Source organism: Hirundo rustica, chromosome 1 (assembly GCF_015227805.2).
Source record: "Hirundo rustica isolate bHirRus1 chromosome 1, bHirRus1.pri.v3, whole genome shotgun sequence".
Classification (NCBI taxonomy): Eukaryota; Metazoa; Chordata; class Aves; order Passeriformes; family Hirundinidae; genus Hirundo; species Hirundo rustica.
The window spans coordinates 4,971,788-4,994,024 of NC_053450.1; the positions used below are offsets into that span (position 1 = coordinate 4,971,788).

At 37.9% G+C, this 22,237-nt stretch overlaps 1 protein-coding gene across 2 annotated transcripts in view; it reads left to right on the forward strand.

The window, feature by feature from the left end:
• Window positions 1-22,237, forward strand: part of FAM135B (family with sequence similarity 135 member B) — a 211,253-nt gene that overhangs the window by 156,391 nt on the left and 32,625 nt on the right. For both annotated transcript variants that reach the window (XR_005703517.2, XM_040081750.1), the window contains exon 8: window positions 19,632-19,785. Coding sequence is in view for 1 of the 2 variants with exons in the window: in XM_040081750.1 (XP_039937684.1) it covers window positions 19,632-19,785 (154 nt within the window). In the remaining variant the exon portion in view is untranslated. The remainder of the gene's footprint in view (window positions 1-19,631; window positions 19,786-22,237) is intronic.

The following is a 22,237-nucleotide window of genomic DNA, read 5'->3' on the forward strand; positions in this document are numbered from 1 at the left end:
GTTCCCACTAGTGTCATCGTATGCAGTAGATGGATTAGTAGCATGGTGTTTTGGGTTCATGTGGCAAGGTTTTTGGTACCAGAAGGGAATGGGACCAGGGGAGGCTTCTGTTAGAGGAAAGAAGAACCCTCCCCCACGTTAAACAAAGACAATTCACCACTCAAGGTTCAGAAAAGATTTGAACACAGTAGAGTGGTGGCTGGATTTACAGTAGTCTTAAACCCCCAGGAAAGCCAGAAATGTGTTGAAATATGATGTTAAACTGGCCAAGTTATGTTTTCCAGATATCTCCTGAATACAAAGAAGACTCTTACCTTGATATATCATATATAGTTCATACTTTCCATTTACCCTCTTTTTTCCTGATAAGACTTGGATGCATCAAAGAGTTAATGCTCTTTTTAGGCCCACAGGTTGACTGTGGAAATGATCATCTAGTTTATGTCACTGATTTTCTTTCTCCTCACTGAAAAGGCAATTGACTGCCTTTTAAAGACAGACTGCATCAATCAGCTCTTCTTTCCACTTCCTGACAAAATCTTCTGCGTTTGGGCTGCTGAGGTGTCAGATCCTGAAGGCTTCTTATTCTGCACTTCTGACTTCTCACTGTGGAGACTAATTAAATGCCAGCAGCTTTTGATTGTACGTGTGCATTTTCCCTAGATCTCACCAGATGAATTTTGGACATCACTACCACTTTCCTCATCTCTTGGCTTAGCAGAGTAATTATAATCATTAATTGTATTTAAACCTAGGTAATTTTTTTAAGGTCTGTCTCTCTCTTCCTATTCCACTACCTAGCAAATAGGGATCTTCCTTTTCTCCTTTCCTCCTTCTCTCCCTCTCTAATATTTTCCCTATATCTATACTACTTTTCCTTTCAAGCACAATTAAGACTACAAATCTATTTATTATTGTAAGAAGATATTTTTGTGTTGTCAGATAAATATGAAGGAAGACAGTTTTGTGGTCAACAAACTAGAAGAGAAAAATCTACAGAATAATATAATCATTGAAATAATAAGAAGTGCTAGAACTTTTTCAAGTTATTTTCAACCTATGGCCTATGCTCACAGGGAATATATGTCACTGTTGATGTGTTGAAAACAGGATCATATCTACTGCAATCTTGGGAGATGCCAGTGGGGTGAAACAGCTTCATGAGCTATGTGTGACTGGTTTCCCTTTGGGGACCCTGAATTCCCCTCTGTGTCTGCTAAATTGCTTTCCTGTGTGAGGAAGTTCAAGGGGTTGTTTTGGATGTTACAAGGTCTGTGTCTCAACTCCACACTGACTCACTCTTTCAGGTGATCTCAACAGCCCTAAGAGCTGGAGATACTGGAAAATCACAGCAGCTTTATTTATCTGCAATAAAATAAACTATTCCTTGCAGATCTGCAAATTGAATGGCCACTTACACTTCAGAACTTCTGTGCTTTACCCTGCAGCATAAACCTCTTCTGTATTCACTGTTGTCAGTCTGGTTTAATGTCTTTGTAATGTTGTGCATCACATGCCTGCTGTGTTATAATCAAGTTGAATCAATGGCATACTGGGGATTATTAATAAACTGTACTCACAGTAATCTTATTTTCATTTGGCTAGCAGTTGCACTGCAGATAAATTGACTTCTAAGTAATCAGATTGATTAATCATATGATTTCTCATTAATAAGGCACTAGTGTTTGATGAGAAGTGTTCTTCTTTCATCTAGCATTGATGTAGCAATCCCAAAAGACATGAGGTTTATGCCTGGCATAACACAAGAACCAGGAGTGTCATTCAAATAAAATTTGTTGATGATAAGAGTTCTTTTCCACAGACAGTTTGCTAATATTTTCATCTTTTCAGCAACATATGCAAAACCTATTCCATTCTAGCCTAGCACCAAAACATTATTCAAACCCACATTTTTATGTCTCATAGCAGTCATCTGTGGTTTAGTCATCTTTTCTTCTCCATAGTTATGGCTCTGGCCAAATGATTAAGTTTTTCAGCTCTTGAAGTAGGAAGACCCTGAGATTATCTCAGTTCCTTAGAGCATGGAGATAATAACCCCAAGGTGGGGTTTGATCCCTGTCCAGGCATTCACTTAAAAGTTCAACTTTATGATCCTTGTAGGTCCCTTCCAACTCAAAATATTCTTTGATTCTGAAATGATTGTACATCAGAGAGGAGCCCACATATAGGATCTCTTGTGGGAATTGTAAAATGTGATATGATTCTGTGGTTCTAAGACAGCTGATATATTTTACTGCTTTTTTAAAAATCAATTTCTAAAAAATCTTGGTATTTGAAATAGCTTTTTCTTATAATTGCTCAATGTAGTTTACATCAGAATTTCATCTAGAATTGTCAATTTTTCATGGAAATGCCTTCGGTTTTCATCTCAGACTTCTCTGCTCCAGTGTTTGTGTTTAGCAGCAAACACTTCTTTCATGTGTTAGAATATATTTGTAATGGGTGGTTTTAAAAGATTCCTTGGGTGTCTTGTTGATACAAATGGTGACTAGCTGTGATTGGGACTCCAGCAGCTGTCCAACACATAATTATTCTGAAATACTAAGACAGCTGATATACTACTCTTCATAAGGTAAAATGACAAGTATCTTTAATAAGTATGTTCAAGGCACTATTTGTGAAAATTACTGATGAAGTCTTTAATCTTTGGTTGCCTGAAGATAGATGGCTGATCTCTAGAAAGAACTAAATTATTTCCTAGCTGTAGCAGAAAACATGCTACTAATAATGTGACAATAACTGCTTTCTTTAATCACTGGCATATTTCTTTTCTGTGGTTCTTACTTTCTGATCCAATGTGTGCAGTGTATCGCAAAGCAATATCTGCAATATCTTTTTATGGAGTTCAAAACAGAGATTAATTTGTGTTTCGGCCTGAAACATGGTGTTAAAAAAAGCCTTGCAATCTTTTTGCTAAGGGTGTTCAATGAAAATATCATGAAATTGACTGGAGATTCTTGTGAGACTCCAGGTAGGGGGGTTATGATGACTTGTTCTGGAGAAAATTCTTGGGAATTGCCCATATTGGACTGATAATTTATAGCTTTTGTTAAGCAATAGAATTTGCATAGGAAGTTGCTATTTTCATATGTATTTTTTTTCTGTTTTTATGCATTGTTTATGTATTGGAAATAATCAGATTGCTGCATTCTCTTTCCAAATCTTACCTAGACATATATAACTGAAAGTATTTTTATTATGGCTAATTTAGAAAGCTGTGAGTAGTGTGGTAAAAGACTAAGCATGGAGGATTTATTTCTCTTTCACAGCTACTATTACAGGTATTTACTTGGTTTCCATCACCATAATTTCCCCCTTTGAATCCATTTATGTGGTTTGTACGGTCATTCAGTTGGCTGACATTCTTTCAATTCAAGGTTTTCCTTTCTGGAGATTTCCCCATTGACTTTTCAGGAATTTTACAGGTGGGAGTTTGTGCAATACCTTTATTTATTTGTTTGTTTGTTTGTTTGTTTGTTTGTTTCTTCCCCAAAGTAAAGTGCAGGAGCTGTGGGAACAGACTTTACTCCTCACTTCAGGAACTGGACTTGGTTGCTCTCTACCTTCTGAAGGAAAGTTTTATTATTCACTTTTTCTTTATTCTCAGTATTTTTTCCAGTGGTGCCTTGCTTAAACGTCATGTTCATATGCCCAAAGATGCACTAATCCTTAGCTCCTAAGGAACAATAATTCCCACTGACTGATGATGAGAGAGTTCCTGAAGGGAGACCAGATCAGCTCTCATAGCTCCTGAACTGACAGCCTTTCCAGGGTGATCAGAGATGCCAAGAACAGCACAGGCAAGATCCATCATTGGAAAGCCAACCCTTTGCTATTGGCAAGTGTCTCAGACAGCAGCTCAGGGCCTGGGAAATGAGAAAAAAGATTCCCTCTTTTTCCAACCACTTTGGCTTGTTTTGTGGAAGCAAATCTTCATGTGACAGCAAAAGCCTACACCTCTGCTCACAGCTATCAAGTCAGCCATAATGACCCAAGAAACAGCTTCACAGATGATAAGAATTTAAGTTTTGGTGCAGTGCTAGGCAGGTACACTTAGAAGTGCAGTCCCTGCAACATCAGTTTGTGCAAAACCAACTGATCCCACTCAAATGGTCTCGTATTTTCTCCAAGGATTAGAAAAGATTTGGCAGTGTGACAATCAGGAAAGAATGGGCTAAGAGAAGGAGATGGGTCAGTGCATTGTGATTCTCAAAAGCACTGCCAGGCAAAATTGAATAGCATTAGACAAAATGAATAGAATAGCAAGCAAGCCTTTTTTTTTTTTTTTTTTTTTTGGTAGCTTTATGGTAAAATAAGAATAATTTTAGAAGCTCTTCAGGGCAAGAATAACTTCTGAAGATGGCTTGACTTATTCACATATCCAGAATCTGTACTCAAGTGTTGCGATGAGTGACAAGAAGAAAATAAATTTGGGTCAAAATTGGTTAATGCTTCAAGGAAGCTCTTTGCATAACCAGGAAAAATATGTATTCCTGCAGTTCCACACATGAGTACTTGGTTGAGAATATGAGTCTAAAGACATATTTAGGGTAAGCCAGACACAGAGGCAAATGAGCTTACACTACTTCTTTACCAGCAGAAACCTTAAGAAATCAAGCTTCCAGTCAGCCTAGTTTTACAATAGTATTTAGTTCTACTGTTGCCAGCTCCACAGTATGGTATTTGAATAGGATCTGATGTATTGTTAATATCTCTGCACTCAGCCCTGCATGATCACAGGTTAGCTGGGTGTGTCATGAAATGTGGAGGAGCTGCAGTATCATTCTGCTGCCTCTGGTTCCTAGCAGATCTGATAAGGCCAAGTCAGATAAGCCTTTATCCATCACTTTTCTTCCTTGTCTTCTTCATAGACTCATAGAATGGTTTGGGTTGGAAGAACCTTTAAACATCATCTAGTCCAACCCCCCCACCCTGAGCAGGGTCATTGTCAACTAGAACAGGTTGCTCAGAGCGCTGTCAAACTTGGCCTTGAATGTTTCCAGGAATGGGATATTTACCAGGTCTCTGGGCAATCTGGCCCAGTGTCTCAGCACTTTCATCACAAAATATCTGATCTAAATCTAACCTCTTTTATTTTTAAACTATTACCCCTTGTGCTATCTCAACATGCCCTGCTAAAAAGTTTGTCCCCATATTTCTTCTAAGTTGCCCTTAAGTATTGAAAGGCTGCTATAAGGTCTTCCAAGATATTCCCAAATTCTTTCCATGGGTGAAACTGTAATGCCAGTTGAAGGCACCGTATACCTGCTCTTTGATGACCAAAGGCAGAAATCTTTGCCATCTCTCAGGTTTTTGTTAGGCATAGATGCAATCTGCAATGTCTCTGCTGGAATTAGGTCCTCCTGGCATGGGCAGAGGGAGTTGGCTGATGAGAAGCAGGAACTGAGTAAGACAGCGGGACACCCCCAAGGCAATGTTCAAAAATGTTCATGTGGGTGGTAAAGCTCTTGTTCTGCTCTACACGTTGCGTCTCTTTTGTAAACAAATGCATTTCAACTCTCCAGAGCTGCCAATCAGTCTCTTTCTCCACTACTGAACTCATTAAAAGTATTTTATTTAAAACCATAAAATCATGGCCTGCAGAATAAATGGTGAGCTACTCATAGCTCATGAAATTTGATTGTCTTTGAGTGTAAATTACTTGAGGGCTGGTATACGTACTATGCATAATACAGGAGGTGTCTATGGGGCTGTGAAAATGAACCTGTGAAGATGTAATAGTTATGCAAATTTATACAGTTCCAGCTATTCAAAAGTTCCCTATTTTATTGCAGTAAATTATAACATATCAATGTAATTGCCTTAAAGAAACAAACCCAGGAAATACTCTGATTAGCCATTATTTCTGTTTCAGTGTTAGAACAGAAATGGTAGATTTCTGCAGTGACAAAAAGGACTGTATATTATTTTATCACTGGTGTTTCCAATTGATGTATGTCTGCATGTATGTGGAAGACCTATAAATGATTCATTGCCTGAGAGTGTCATAAGTGAAGACTTCAGGAACATGGCATAATCACAGGATTAGATTTTGAGCTGTTTCCTGGCAGCAAAAGGCATAGAAACCACATTCCCCACATCAAAGAAACCAGACCAATATTACAGCACCTGGGCCAAAGAGGAGCAATGCTTGTGCAGACCAGTTTTTTGCAAGAAGGAAGGTGCCTTTAATCCAGGCTGTGAATGATTTTTTCTGAGTGTGATTTGAAATTATAAAATAATACTGATAAAACAATATTTGTTAAAAACAGGTTTTGAAACATTTCTAAAAGAAAAATCTAATGTTTCTCACTGCGTCACTTTGACAACTTCAATTACCTGACTGATGGGACTCTGAGCCACAGAATTATCTTCAGCAAAATAACTAGGGAAGTAATGGAAATTAATTTGACTTGGTTTTACAGCAGATCTTGGAGTACGTTCTCACAACAGATCTTCTGTTGATTATTTTTCACATTACAATAATGGAAAAAATTCAGGTAACCTGAAAAACAGTACATTTTGACCCAAGAAAAGGATTCTTTTTCTCCCCATTTCTCTAGACCATAAGAGAGCTGGTATAACACATTGCCAGAAGGTGTTTCTGGGAACATTTTAGGATTTGACACAATTGTGCAAAATGACAGCACTGACACAGTCCTTGGTCTGAAAGGATGGGAACTGTGGGGGCTGTGATATAAATCAATATTTGGGTAATTTGAGTAAGACTTTGCTTGAAGGCATACAATTTCTGAAGCTGTCAGGGCTTAGGCTTTTATTTTGTTCTCTTTGTTTACTTCTGTCTCATCTGTGAGTATCAAATACTTGACTGTGATTGCTTGCAAAACACAAGACTTGTTGGATTCCTCTTCTGATCTGGATTGACAAAGACTACAAAAGTCAAAATCTTTCACTCACCTCTTTGGGGAAAAATGGAAGCCAATCATGAACCAAGTAGAAAGTCTGGGATAGGCAGGAGCATTTGTAAATAATAATGAAAAATAGCAGTCTTGTCAATAGAGACATGATTTCTTTCCACTTGCATAGGAATCATAGGAACCTACTTGGTAGCACTTGTGGCTGTGTAATAGGCTGAAGGAAACAATAAAATAAAAACTCTGCCTTGGTAATGAAATGTCAAACTGCTTAAAAAATGAACTCATAAAGGTTGAAGTAATTTTTCACTGTCAGAAGACAGTTAAGTATTTCCTCTTTAGCCATTGTTTGACAGTGTTGCTAATGTTCAAATTTGCTAAGATGAGGAAAAGATCAGAAATAGTATTGTGATTGTTTCATTTTTTCTCTCCATTTGTGAAGAAAAAGGTAATTAACCAATATGCAGCAACTTCTCTGATTATAGACATTTCAAAAGCGAATTCTGGGCAAAGCTCTCAATAAATAGATTTGGGTGGGCATGGTTGGCACCGGATCTCATCCGTCCTATGAGACCCTGCATGATCAAAAACTAAAATAACCACTAGGAACCTATTTTCAGATTGTACCTATAATTTCAGAAGCCAAGACAGTGGTAGCAAAATGACAGGGTTCAGTGATCTTGGCCACCTGCTGTAGTAGCCTGGAAAGCAAATGGTGCAATTCATAAACATCCTGCTAATAGTCAGGAGTATCGAAAATCCTAAGGCACTCATGTCTATACTCTTGTTATTAAAATAATTCAAAATTCTTTTAGTTTCTTGATGGCACCATGCCATGTTGTAAGACAGTAGAGGTATGTTCCCCACAACTAATACCAGTGAGTGCTGGTAAAAGCAAAGGCTCAGCCTCTTGGACTGAAGTGGAATATAGTCAGATAGACTTTTTTTTTTTTTTTGTAATGTATATGCCCTCTTTGAATTTTAGGTTTCCCAATAAAAGGATTTTTTTTTTTTTTTTTTTTTTTTTTTTAATATGATGCTTGAATAGTGGTCCTCAGATTTTGCTTGTGGCAGCATCTAGCTAATAAATGTCTTTTCTACAATATTGTGAACAAGAAATGAGCAAATCCCTCACCTCATTTAAGTGATACCTTATTTTTTTCATCTCTTTAGTATCCTTTCTGCACTTTTGTTGTGTCTGGTTCTTTATATATTCCTTTCTTTGGACAGGAGGATCCTGTCTTTGCCTTTGAGTCTTTCCTTCTACACAAATGGTGCTCCAGTGTTTGAAGTAAGCAATTCTTCCCCCTACATGGACATATTTGTAGCTGAGAATAGTTTTAAGAGAGTAGCGGGATGTCAGTTTGGGGGTTTTAAGCTTAAAATGGCAGCTTTGTGTGCTTCATGTGCTCAAGGTCCTCACACAACTCAAATTTCAAGTAGTCCCAAATAAGTTTTCATTGGCATCACCTTCTACATAAACAGAGCAAGAGTGGCTGCAATTGAGACATTTCATTAATGAGACTGCTCAGTGCAGCCTATGCTTGGGGCAGGATATCAGTCAGGACAACCCTAACCAGTCTGATTACAGTGATAATACTGTACCTTAGAAAAAGGACTCATCAAATATTTGATCACTTTTATATTTAATTTTGAGGCAGCTCCTGTCAACACTTTGGAAAGGTGAAAAAGAACCCAAACTTCAGAAAGCCCAAATGGAACAAGTGGAACAAGTGGGACAAGTGCAGTGAGACTTGGGTTATTTCTAGAATCTGATTGATGTGCAAACAATGCAGTGCCAACCTGATTCTCCTCCTGTATACTGTAGTCCACTGACATGCCATTTTCCTAGAAAGAAAGAAACCCCAGATTCTGGGGTCAGAGACAGGAAGGAGTGATGTGACTGTTAAGTTCAGTCCACCACCTCTGTGGGAAACTGTGAAATAGGCATATACAATAATAGGCCGGAATATATTTTCCATATGAACATCCTCTGCACCCTAATGTTTAGTGCTCCCCACATTAAATAATTGCTGTGTTGTCCTGTGCTATGTACATGACTCAGCACGTATCAATTTATCTAAATCCACAGTGTACAGGTGAGTTTAAGGTATGATTTAATTTGTATTTGTCGCTTGTTATAAGGTTGTAAAAGGTTTGTTGCGGTGCTTAAGTGGCAGGTCTTGAAATGTGAAGTCACAAGGACTAGACAGCTTGCAATCACTAAGGAAAAGGTCTTTGGAAAAAAAAAGGAAAAACCAAAAGGGCTTTTCATTTCACTTTGAAGAAGGAAATACTTCTTTCTAAGTTGACTTAACAAGTTTCTTTTTTTCCCATTTGGGCAGTGAACTGTAAAATCAATTATTCCTGTAGCTCTTGTCATACGTGAACAGAGATCCAAGCCTGAAGTCACTTTCTCTCTGGCAGTGACTGTCAGTACATAATAGAGCCTGGCCTTTCTAAATAGGAAACTACAGTCCTTGTTGTTGCTTTTATTAAATAAGAAGCATGTCAGAGTGACCATTTGCTTCATGTCTGCACTTCAGAAGGCAATACAGAACCAAGTAGTTTGGTATATGCATTTTGATATAAGTTCACTGTGTTTAATAGCATATTTTCCCATGAGAGACACACACCATGAGAGAAATGGCACCTGCAAAAGAACTGACTTTAATTTGTTTGTTAGGTCCACGCTGGCCCACACACATTGGCAAAGTGTCTTCAGCCAGCTCTTGTATCAGCCGTGACCTGTCTGTCTTGTAAGGACAAGATGAGTCCTTCCCCTCCCTGCACACCTCTTCATTTCTATCTCAGATCCCTTCAGTTCCTAATTTTCCTGTAAGAGGATTTCCAAGCTCACACTGGACCCAAAAACATGCTCTGGGACTGACTGTCAGCTTCTTGGAGCCAGCAATTACTGGTGTGTGAAGAATACAAATCATGACATCTGAAACTTTTCTTCAATCTATGGGAAGAAAATAGCTATTCACATTTATTTTCCTCTGTTCAAAACTATATCAATTAAGTTTTTTTATTAATTTATTTATTTTTTAAACAAGTACTGGGGTGCAACTTCCCTTCACAACTCTGAATTGTCTGCCTCTGAGCTTCTAGTTTAATTTTCCTTCTACACAGTCCTTTCCTTTCATACACAGTGGAAAGCAAGGAGCATTTCTAGGGAATTGTGCATTATAAGAATGTTGAAGAGGGACTTTTTGCAAGGGTGTGAATTGATAGGACAAGGGGGAATGGTTGTAAGGGTAGATTTATGTTGGCTATTAGGAAGAAATTAATTCCTGTGGGAGTGGTGAGGCACTGGAAGAGGTTGCCCAGAGAAGCTGTGGATGCCCCACTCCTGGAAGTGCTCAAGACCAGGTTGGATGAGGCTTGGAGCAACCTGGGATAGTGGAAGGTGTTCCAAACCCATGGCAGGGGTTTGGAACTGGATGACCTTTAAGGTCCCTTCCAACCCAAACCATTCTATGATTCTAAAACAGCAACAACATTTGAAGTAGAGGGGATGAACTGAGCTCTAAAAATGCCTGTTTGTCTCTCTGTGCTATGAAGGGAGTCCAGGATCATGAGCTGAGCTGGACATGTTTATGGTCTAAATAGAAAAGGTTTTCTAGATACTAACCTCACCCCTCTTAAACAAGCAAACTGTGACATGTATTAGAGCTTTGGTTATTAACCCTTATGTAATCAACTACAAACTTTTGTAAATGAGGCCAATAATAACCGATAAAATCCTGGGGAAAATAATTTATTTATTTACTTAGCTGTATTTATATACTTAATATCAGCCAATATATAGCATTGATATAAAGAGAAATACTCTGTCAGCTGCCAACCTGCATAATTAAATAGCATAAATCTATCTCCATCCCAGACAGAGCCACAGCTCAGCCCATCCTTCCCTGTTGCTAGGTATACAAATTGAATCAAAACTTTTTTGACATTTTCTGATGTCCTGAATGCCAACTGTAATGGCACAATTGTGTTAATATCACTGAACAGGATCTCCTTTTCCATGTGTGTGTCTCTGTGTACATACAGGTGAGAGAGAGAGAAAGATGTTAGCAAGTGTTCTTTTAAAAAATTATTCTTTTATGCTGTTGCCTGCAGAGATGAGTAGTAACAAGGCAGCTCTTCAGCTCAGGGGTCTTTCTTTGATCACAGAAAGAGGAGTGGATTTGCTTTCCTTATCTGTGAGTAGGCAGCGAGGACTCTCTTTAATCAGAAAGGACAATGTGTTAAGGCCTTTCTGATGTCTCCGCTGTGTTAGTTTTGGTTAGGAGATCAGATTTTGCACTGTGTGTATGTATTAATAAATATTTAATTTAGAGTTACATATAAGGGCCAGCTTTAGATAGATAGATAGATAGATAGATAGATAGATAGATAGATAGATAGATAAATAAATCTTAGTATCTAATCTGTCCCTCTTTTTTTGTAAGCAGTTTTTTTTGAGTATTTTGGGGGGGGGGGGTGTTCTCCAAAAAATTCTAACTATTCAATGTTGCTCTATCATGTCTTAGACAAAGGATATCACAGTGTGCTTTGTGAATGTTCTCTACACAGACTCTTAGTAATAGCAATATGAAGATATGGACTAATGTGTCATTTTCAGACAGAGATGTAACAGAGGGAAATAAAAGCACAACTAAACGGTTGTAGTGGACAGGGTGACATGAGGCTGGCAATGTAAATAGTGAAATTCTGCAGGGCTCTGTCCTTTTCCCAATTCTCTTCAACATCTTCATTAACAGCTTGGATGCAGAACTAGAAGAAATACTAAGTAAATTTGTCAATGACACTAAATTGGGAGGAGCTGTTGACTCCCTTGAGGGCAGGGAGGCCCTGCAGAGGGACCTCGACAAATCAGAGAAATGGGCAATCACCAGCAGTATGGAGATTAACAAGGACCGTGCTGGATCCTGCATCTGGGATGGAACAACCCTGGATGTACAGACACACGGGGGAATGAGAGGCTGGAAAGCAGCTGTGGGACAGGACCTGGGGATCCTGGTCAGTGGAAAACTGAATGTGAGTCAGCAGTGCCCTGGCAGCCAGAAGAGTCAACCCTGTCCTGGAGGCATCAGGGACAGCATCACCAGCTGGGCAAGGGAGGGGATTATCCCACTCTGCTCTGCACTGGGGTGGCCTCACCTTGAGTGCTGGGGGCAGTTTTGGGTGCCACAATATAAAAAAAGATATAAAGGTATTTCAGAGTGTCCAGAGAAGGGTTATGAAAATTGTGGAAGGCTATGGAGATAATGAAGGGTCTAGAGGGGAAGATAAATGAGAAGCAGTTGAGGACTAGGAATTGGATTCAATAATCCTAATGGGTCCTTTCCAAATCAGGAGATTCTGTGATTCTGTGGTTCATGATTCATACAACTTTTCCTGTGCCAGATGATTCAGTGCTCATCTTAGAAGAAGGATGCCTCAGGTCAGACATTGCTCTGCCTTTCAGGAGACATTTTCCCCAGTGCTTAATTTACTGCTAAAGCAATGTTTTTACGGCTTTAATTTTCTCTGTGGTGATGTATAACCATAGAGATCAGGTGGAATAAAAAGATTTTTTCCCCTTCTTATTTTTCATAACCAGAATTGCTCAAGAACTTCTATAGAATACCCTGTATGTGCTTTTACATGAAGAGCCATTGTGATTGTAGACACTTGTGATGATATATAGGATGTAACATAGTCTCCAGTCACTAGGTTAAGTTTTTAAACTGATGCGGGAAATAGACTTCAAATAATTGCACAGAAATTAAAAAAAATGTGAAATGCTCTCTAAAACAAAAATCTGGAAAAACCCACAAGAAACCAAACCTCTGTGCATGAACTAAAGTGTTGTGGGTTTTTTGGTTTGGTTTGGTTTGGTTTGGTTTGGTTTTTTGGGTTTTTTTTTAACCTTTAAATTCTAAAATATGTTGCTATATGAACTTTATCTTGTTAAAAAAAAAAGTGAGAAATTTTATTTTAAATGACAATTTTTATTTTTTTTTTTTTTTTTTTTCCCCCCACTCTTAGCAGGTCAATATGAGACATTTGGAAAATTGTCAGTGGTTTTTCTCCTATAAGAACTCTAAGTGAAAATCAGTGCAATCTGTGAAACATTTTTGATTTACTAGAATGATATTTTTAGATGGTAATTTTCCTAAAAATACTTTTCCTGGCCACTCCTTCCTTGGCCAGTTGTAAGTAATAAACCTAAAGCCTCCATTTAAAGCAGTGACTTAAAGTATTGAAACCATGAGGCACAATCATTAGAGAAGACCAGGAGAATTCTCTTCTCTCTGTACAGAAAATGCTCTTTTTCAGGCTTGATGGTTCCTATTTTTCAAGGGTCTCAAGTCAAATACTTTCTAACTGCTAATTTTGCACAAAGTGTAAATTACCACTGAACCTGTCACTAAATCTGACTGCAATGTCAAATATTTTTCTACTCTGTTATTATCCCAGGGGTTTTAACAAAGTAGCTCTAATTTTTAGAGGTAATATAAATGTCAAATTGTATTTATGAAATACCAGCGTACATTTTCTTACATAACAGATTTAGTGAGAGGCATAGCATAAATAGTTCCATATATTGTCAATGCTCTTCTAATTATTGCCTGTTATTAAAGCTCTGGATTAGTGTTCTTAGTGTAACTGAAATAGAATTTAAATATAACATAATGATTTTACTTTTATTTTAGAACTTTGGAAAATGAACCAGCATATCAAATACAGACTAGTAAATCAATACAAACAAAACAATTTATTAAGTTGATAGAATATGTACATCCTAGTCCAGTATTTCTATTTATCTTAAATGTTTGGCCCTCAAGTTACTTTTTTAATGGGAAAATAATAATTTTCTCAGTTTTCCATAGCTGTTCCTCCTATAAGCATGCTGACTTCCTTCCCTTATTAATGAAAGAAATTTACAGGAGCTGGCTTATGTGAGTGTCATGCTACCCCCAGGAATGTTCTGTGTTCACATATCTGCTGCTGTCAGATGAAAAAGAGAAATGCATTGTTTTTCTGCCAAATAGGACCAAGATTTGTGTCCCAAGCCTGTTATATGTAGCCTGTGGTTGCTCTGTGCAATAAAAAATCTCAAAACTGGGCTGAGAAGAAACAGAATGTTATCCACAATCTGGCCTCTGTGAGCTTCCATGTCTTTAAACTACAGGGTTTTTTTTCAGATTTGCCAATAATTTTTCCCTGCCTGGCACAGAGATGTAAAAGATGTTTGTATTGATGAATGAACTAGTGAGGGGGAGTTGTTTGGGTTTGGCAGTTTTCCATAGCTGAATGGAGATGTAAATATACATATACAGACATACAGAATCATAAGGGGTGGAAAAGGCTTTTAAGATTATCAAGTCCATCTGTCAATTCAGCATCACCATCATTCAAACCATTAAACCATGTCCTCAAGTGCCACATCCAAGTGTTTCTGAACACTTCTAGGGATAGTGATTCCACCACTTTCCTGGGCAACATGTACCTATGCTTGACAACATTTTTAGTGAATAAATATTTTTTAATATCCAGTCTAAATCTCAACAATGACTCTATGTGTATACATGTCTGGGGTTTTTTTTCTATATATACCATACATATTTATAAAAATATTCTTAGTCAACTCAAATGCAGATTTTTTTCCTTGTTGTTGTTGATGTTGTTCCTGTTGTTGGTTTGTTGTTGTTTTCCTCATAAAATATAATCATTAAAAGTTTTTAACTTTCAGTCATCTGGATTATTTTTTTCTCTTTAAATTGCATGTAATTTCTGTCTTAAGAATGGCTCAAAAGACATTCCTTGCCTCTTCAGTCTTCTCTAAGCATTCATTTTAATGTATTTTCATGATAATCTCTTTAGGACAAAAATAATTTCAGATATGCAATCAGTTTCAGAAAATGGAATAAAAACTTCTCCTTCTTCTACCACTGCTCAAGCACTTTCACTAATGGAGTGGAAACACTAAAGCTTTAGCTCAACACATAACTATAATTTAATTTGCAACCCCCAAATAACAGGAAATCTCCAATCTTAGAAAACAGCATCCAAAGTAGAGAGTAAAGCCTTGGTCCTTGAGTTTGAAGCCAGTATAAAATTTTCATATTAGGTAATCAAAATGGGCTTGCAGACAAATGGGCAGCTGCTTTGAACTCAGAAACTATGTTTAACTGGGGGGGGGGGGGGGGGGGTGGGGGGAGGGCGCTGAGATTTACTCCATTTCAAGCAGTTCTGTAGATCTTTCCCAGAAGCAGGTATGGTAGGGTAGCTCTCTCTGCTACTGGAAAATGTTGGAGACTGTAAAACTTGTCTATTTAGTCTGGAATAGCTTTTTAGAATATTAAAATTCTTGGCAAGCAGTTTGTATCTGAATTGTGAAATGCATTAAGAGTTAGATTAAGCATAAAGGGTCTCATTTACCAATTGTTAGTGCTATTGTTGAACGTTGCACATAGTTAACATAGCTCATGAAATTGCTTTAACACAAAAAAAATACAAGCTACTTACTGCACATTACAAAGCATAAAATTCAGTCGGTGCCTTTTGATGTTAGATAGACATAGGACACAGGTAGTGAAAATCCACAAATTGTTCTCTGCATTTAAATAATGAATAGACATGAACCTTATTTGATGAGGGTGTTTGCTTTTTGCAAGTAATTTTCCTTTCTCTTATTATAAAGGAAAAGTACATTTATAAAGCAATACAGTCTAATTATAGGAGAAATCTGTTGACTGATAAGAGCATTGCACAGGGAACCTATTAATTTAAAAGACTGTATGCAACAGGGTTATTGCAAAAATGTTGAGTTTGTTTGGTCTTGTTGATACTGAAGACTATTTTACTTGGCTGGGTGAATCCAGCAGAAGACCAGCTTGCAAGATAGATGGACAAGGGTCAGTGATGGTCCAGTGCTGGAGTCCAGCTTTGCACATCATGATTGAAGTGAACTGAAGCCTTTATATCTCCAAAATACTAGACAGTCATTTTTATCTCACATTTGTTTAGGTATTTCTTTATGTGATCATCTAGCATGAGGTCTCCCTACCCATGGCTGGGGCTTTAGAATTAAATTATCTTTAAGATCCCTTCCAATCCAAACCATTCTATGATTGATGATGATCACAGGAAACAGAAAAATGGAGAAATTAGTCCTATATGTTTAGGATTCTTCATGAGAGAAGAGCTTCAGAGCTCTTTAGCTAGAGAGAGTTTATGACCTTTGGAAGAAGGAAACTCAGGAGGACTACAAGGGTGTTGTGAGGTTATGCAGGGAGAAAATTAGAACAGCCAAAACTTCGGCAGAACTTAATTTGGCTACTGCTTAAAAATAATAAAAAAATTGTATAAATACATTTAGAACAAATTGAGGGCTAAAGAGAATTTTGATCGATTTTGCCCTAATGATGTTGGCATAATGGAAAAAATAATTTTGTGTCAGTACTATTGGCTTCTGTGTTGTCATCCATCTATGCTATCAGAGTACCTTTACATGTTAAGTCTTTAAGTGAAATTTGTCAGGAATTCGTGTCCTCCCAAAATTTTCAGAAATGGAAAAGGGCAAAAGCCATATATACAGTCTACTACTACAGACAGAGGGGGCTTGGAAAAAAGAAATCAGCACAGATGCATTTCACAATCAGCATAGAATAATCTATCTGCCTACAAATTAATGCAATTAAAATAGCAGTAGGCCAAAGGAACTAGTTCAAAAGGTCATGAGAATCTTTACAAAGGAAACCAATATGTCCTTTTACAACAGACATTACAAGCCCAGCGCAGCCATCAGGCTTTGTGCAGGGTAGGATTGTCAGCTTCAGTATTTTTTTTTGGTTTGATGAGAGTTTCGTCTTAACCAGATGTAAATATTTGTCATCCTGGGTTGGGAAACCTGGAAAGCTGAGCCCTTTGTAGCTGTTCAATGGATTATAGCCACTGTTTTTTCCTGAGAGCTGGTTTTGCAGCAGTGTTTGCCCTTAGAACAGCATGTGAGATATTTGGTACCAGACTCGATTTGTTAGTATTGTATTGAATCCATGTTTCAAGATATTGGCAAGGAAATAGAGAATCACCTGAATAAGTGCACAGAAGAAGCAATTAAAATAGCAAATGTGAAAGGTCTGCAATCTTTAAACCATCCCCAGAGGAAGACATTTCTTGACAGTTCGCAGCTTAGTGAACAGCGATGGATAAGCTGATTTAGCAGCAGCAGTTTATAACGGCATCATCTGACAGATGCCTGCCCTGCTGGGGTCCCTGCAGATGAAGATGCACAGACCTTAGCTCACATTAGTTTAAACTGTCCCTGAGGTGGGTTTAATAATCTCTGTAATGTCCTGCTCGTATCCTGTATGTGTGTGACAACTTTCAGAAGAAGCAGAAGCAATCCTGTGAGAGCAGTAATATCTTTAAGTCATAGAAGAACCAGAAATTGGAGCTTGTCACCCTTTTTTTCTATCACACTCACTTTCTACCTAGACAAACAGATTTTTCAAATTGGGATGTATATTCCCATTAAGCAACAGGGTTTCAAAGCCAGTTGCCATTTAATAGAGTTTAATCAAAATGCGTGGTCTGTGGAGAAAAGAGCTTGGAGCAATCTTTTCAGCTCTCTATTCACACAGGTATACCATCCACATCTTACAATAATTTGAAGAATACTTACAGTGAAATGGAGAGAAATCCTGGAGAAAATTTTACTTGCCTGTTATGGTTGTACTCAGTGTTCCTGATTCTTTGTCTGCAGTTTAGAGCATGTGGTCAATTGTCCAGTGTAAATCAGCTGAGGGCAAATTTGAAAAAGCACCATAAGATAGGAAGACAAACGTTAAAGAATTCAAAATTAGACTAATTGAGTAATATTTTAAACATTAATTCATGCAAGTTTCAAGCCCACCTCCAGGTGCATTTTTCCTATTACTTTTTATTTTTAAACTATGATCTATGCCAAGGAATGGCTGAAAATAGACCCATTGAAGTGTAGTCATGCACAACAGTATGTCATAGCATTCATACAACCTATGAAATAAACTCACTTTCTTCCTTCTTCTCATCAGTTTAGCATTTAAATGCCAGACTAATTTTTGCCTAAAAAACCTCAGCAGTGGATAATAAAGGAGGGCATATTTTCATGACATTGTGACATTGTACATCAATCTACTTCCAGTTTGCTATTTTTTTTGAGCAGCATTTCTTTATCGTCCCTTTTTTGCTTTGCCATGGTGAGAGTAAAAAATATTCATCCTGAAGCTGGAGATTTTCAAACCTTTGAAGAACAGCCAACTCTGTCAATTATCATCAGCTGTTTCTCTGAGAGTATAGAGAGCAGTTCCCTTTGTGCCTATCACACAATTCCAGTTAACTCCTTGAAGATTTGCATGAGAAGCTGAGAGAAACATCCTGGCTCAGGCCAAAATTTGTGAAATGCAGGTTTTAGGGAAGTCAAAGGGAGAAAAACACAGGAGATGTCCTGGCATGTGGTTGGTTCTTCTCTGTTGCTCCTGCAGATTTGCAGATTTGGGGACTGTCCAAAAAGGCAGTCAGCACCTGGCTGGCCTGTAGGAATTGTATTCTCACCACAACAATGATAAGCAGTGGACTAAGTTGCAAACTGCCCATGTTTTGCAAACCCAGGGGATAATAAGTAGTTTCACTTTAAACCTAAGCAGTTCAGATTTCAAATACTAGTAATTTATACATGCATCTTTTGACAGAAGTGAAAACTTCTGATTTATGGTGCCCTAATAAAACACAATTTACATTCCAAGTATAAAAGTGTTGTTTGGGAAATATTCGTGGTAAACCTGCTGTGATCTGTCCAATTCTCCCACAAGAGATGTACTAACACAGACACTGATCCTGGAGTAAAGAATGGCTCATTATTTGTTGATGGGATAGCAATGCCATCTGCATTTGTTCACTAATACAGGTAACAAAGCACACCATGGTGCCATCAAGCTATAAGCTTTGCAGGAGGCGATAAGGAGGGAAAAGGAGAATGAATGTAGAAATCTTTATAGTTCTTTCCACCCCTCCTCCTCCAGCAGAGAGGGTGAATTTCACACAGGATTCTCTGTGTTGTGAGGAGAGACATTGGCTCCACACTGGGACGTGTGGGATGGACAGAGGTAGATTTCTCTGTTGGACTGTTTGGTTTGAGGGTCTTTTCACGTGACAGCCTTGCTGAGACCTAACAGTTTTGTTATGGTTTGGGCAAAATGAACATGTATAATGAGATACTACTGGATTACATGTCTAGCTAGTTGGGTGGCTGGGAGGTTGAGATGGCTTAAAATCTCCCAGTGGTGCCATCTGCTTGATTAGAGTTGAAGAATCATGGAATGGCTTGGGTTGGAAAGGACCTGAAACACCTAGCTCAAATCCCCTGCCATGGGCAGAGACACCTTCCACTAGACCAAGTTACTCCAAATCCTATCCAGCCTGGCACTGAATACCTCCAGGGATTCACAGGGAGCCACATCATCTCTGGAAAACCTGTGTCAGGGCCTCGCCACCCTCACAGCAAAGAATTTTGTTCCTAATATCCTGTCTAAACCTACACTTTTTTAGTTTAAAGCCATTACCTCTTATCACTATATACTTTTGTAAAAAGAGATTAATGACTGTCCACAAGCAGGTTTTTATGGAAATTTGTCACAAAAATGGAGACCATGAATTTTAATTTCTCTACTTTATTTTCTTGATACTTTTGCTAAACAGGGCAGCTTTTATGTCCCATCTGAAAACTGCATGCAGCACGCATACAAGTGGCATAAGGATCTCTGTCTTCTGCTCCTGAATGCTCAAAGTGGTCTTCACACGTACTATACCCTCATAATGAATGAGATTCCTGATTTACCACAGCTGAAGATGGGTGAGTAATAAGGCATTTAAAATCACTGAATATTTTACAGTTCTGTGTTTTTAAACACATATTTTAGTACCAAAACTATTGGTCTGTTCAGAGACTTTAAGGTATTTTCATCTGTTTTCTTCTGATTAGTGTTTATCTTTGTTTATCTTTGCTGTTAAAGATGACTGACTCCTCAGATTACATGAATCCTTTCATAGGATGTGGTCTGATGTGTAGATGGATAAAATATTTTTGATACATTTTTCAGAATATTTGCCTTTTGGTGATTTTTGACCTCAGTTGCATTTTGAAAAGTGTAACTTCCAGTTCAGAATGTCCATGAAGTCTTGGGAAGACTCTTAACATATTTTTTTTCTCTTGAGCGAATATTTTTTTTAATTGAAAAGAAAAATATGAACGGTGATACCAGTGGGTTTAAATTATACTCCCTTCTTTGTAACTCAGAATATACTTCTCCACTGTCAGTTACAACTTGCTCTTCAAAATTATTCTGATTTTCTTCCTAATTCAATTGTTTAATAGATTTTCTGGTTTTTGGCTGAAGGTTTTTTTTTAACTGGGTTGGTCAGGCCTGTTAGGCCTAACGTGCAAGTGCTGTCTGGATTTACAGGACTGAGTTCTGGAATTTGTGTTTAGTCATCTTTTTAATGACAGCATGAGGTCCCATGAAAATGAGACTCATTCATCTCATTCAAATCCTGCTGTCTCACCTGCTTCTTTGAATTCAAGGAATGTGCCTCATAATTTCACATCTGTGATTTTGTATTTCTGTGGTGTGCAGGTATTGAAGTTACAGGTCTTTGTTATGTTGCAGAGATAATCACATTAGGAGGGTCAATTGCATTGGCCAGCAGGTTTTAAAAGGGAGTAAAATTTTCCAGTATAGTCATTGTACACAAGAATTATCAAACACAATGCATTAAGCTTCACACACTCCTGGACTTGGTAAGATCCTAGTTTCCACTTCATCCCTTGTTCCCCAACATATATTTCCCTTCAAGACAGTCTAAAATGACATAGGTAGGTAACACAGTGTGTTATTCAATCCAACTACAGGAGAAAAAAACAAAACAAAATAAAACAAAAAACCCAGCATTTTAATTTGCAGCTTATGAGCTCTCAGACAGAACACAATATGCAACAAAACTGCTTCATGGATCTTGGCTATGAGGAATAGATAAAGGACGATTTGTGGTTCCCCCAGACAGGGTTATAGGTTAAAAGATGGCAGAGCTGTGCAGGGAAGAGTGACCACAATTCCAGGACCACCCCAGAGCACATACTTGTGTTCTAAACAGCATTTTCCTGGTTTTGAAATGAATACTGTTACTGAAGCAAGCACTTCATTTGCAAATGTACTTCTTGTTACGCATGAAAATGTGCAAGATGCAAATACCCTTTTTAGCCTCCTGAGCAGAGTGTTATTTGCATCATTTTATCCGCAGTCTGAAAATCTACTAAAGATTTGGTTTTAAGGCTGATTTCCTGACATCTGTTACAAAAATCAGTAAAATTATAGGATGCAAGATTCATGTAGTAAGATGAATATAAATCAAATTTTTATATCTGTTTCCTTACATTCATTGGGGTGAAACACACGCAATTAAAAATGTGTTATCTAACACAGGTAGTGCTTTCTAATTTGGGACTGCATAAACTGCACCCTGTACCTGCTATACTTCTCCACTGACCAGGGCAAGAATGTAAATGGCTCATTCAGTCGTAACATCTATATTGGTCATATTAATCACATAGGTTTTTACAGAAGGTTCAGATGAATCCTAGAATATAAATCTCTGCACACTTCCTTTTTTTTTTTTTTTTTTCCTAGCTTCCTGAGCAGTAGATTTAAAAAGAAAGTACCTTACTTTAGACATTAAAAGTAGGAATCTATTTCCCAGATTTTACCCACTTAGATTGAGTCTTTTCAAGGAACAGCCCATCTTGCTCTGTTCTTTCCCATTTATTAGTGCTATATGAGAAGACACTTTTGGGGATTGAGGAGGGCATTGTTCTGTGAGTTGTTCTGCTTTGTTCCTGCTTTGTTTCTTTATGGACACCATTAGAAAGTTCTGCATTGCAAAATCAAGCTGCCGAAACTGGGGAGTTGATTGATGTCCTCCTTTTCCTGATAGTTTGTGGTACATTTAAAGCAGAGTGTCCCTGTGCTGGATTCTCTCAGGATTACATCAAAACACTGCTGCTTGCAGTGGTGAGGTAATTCCAACTTCACAAGGCAGTACACGGATGCCCAATATTTTATGAGTCAGGAATTTGATGTTGATATACTGTCCTCTGTAGCAACTGTTCCTTGCAGATCATTTGTTCAGACTCTGTATTCAGTTCTACTGTTGGCCATAAATATCAAGGGCTAAAAATCAAACTTCTAGTAAAAGAGAATCAACAAAGAGTCAAATTCTGTTGTCCTTGTCACCAAAACGCCAACATTTTC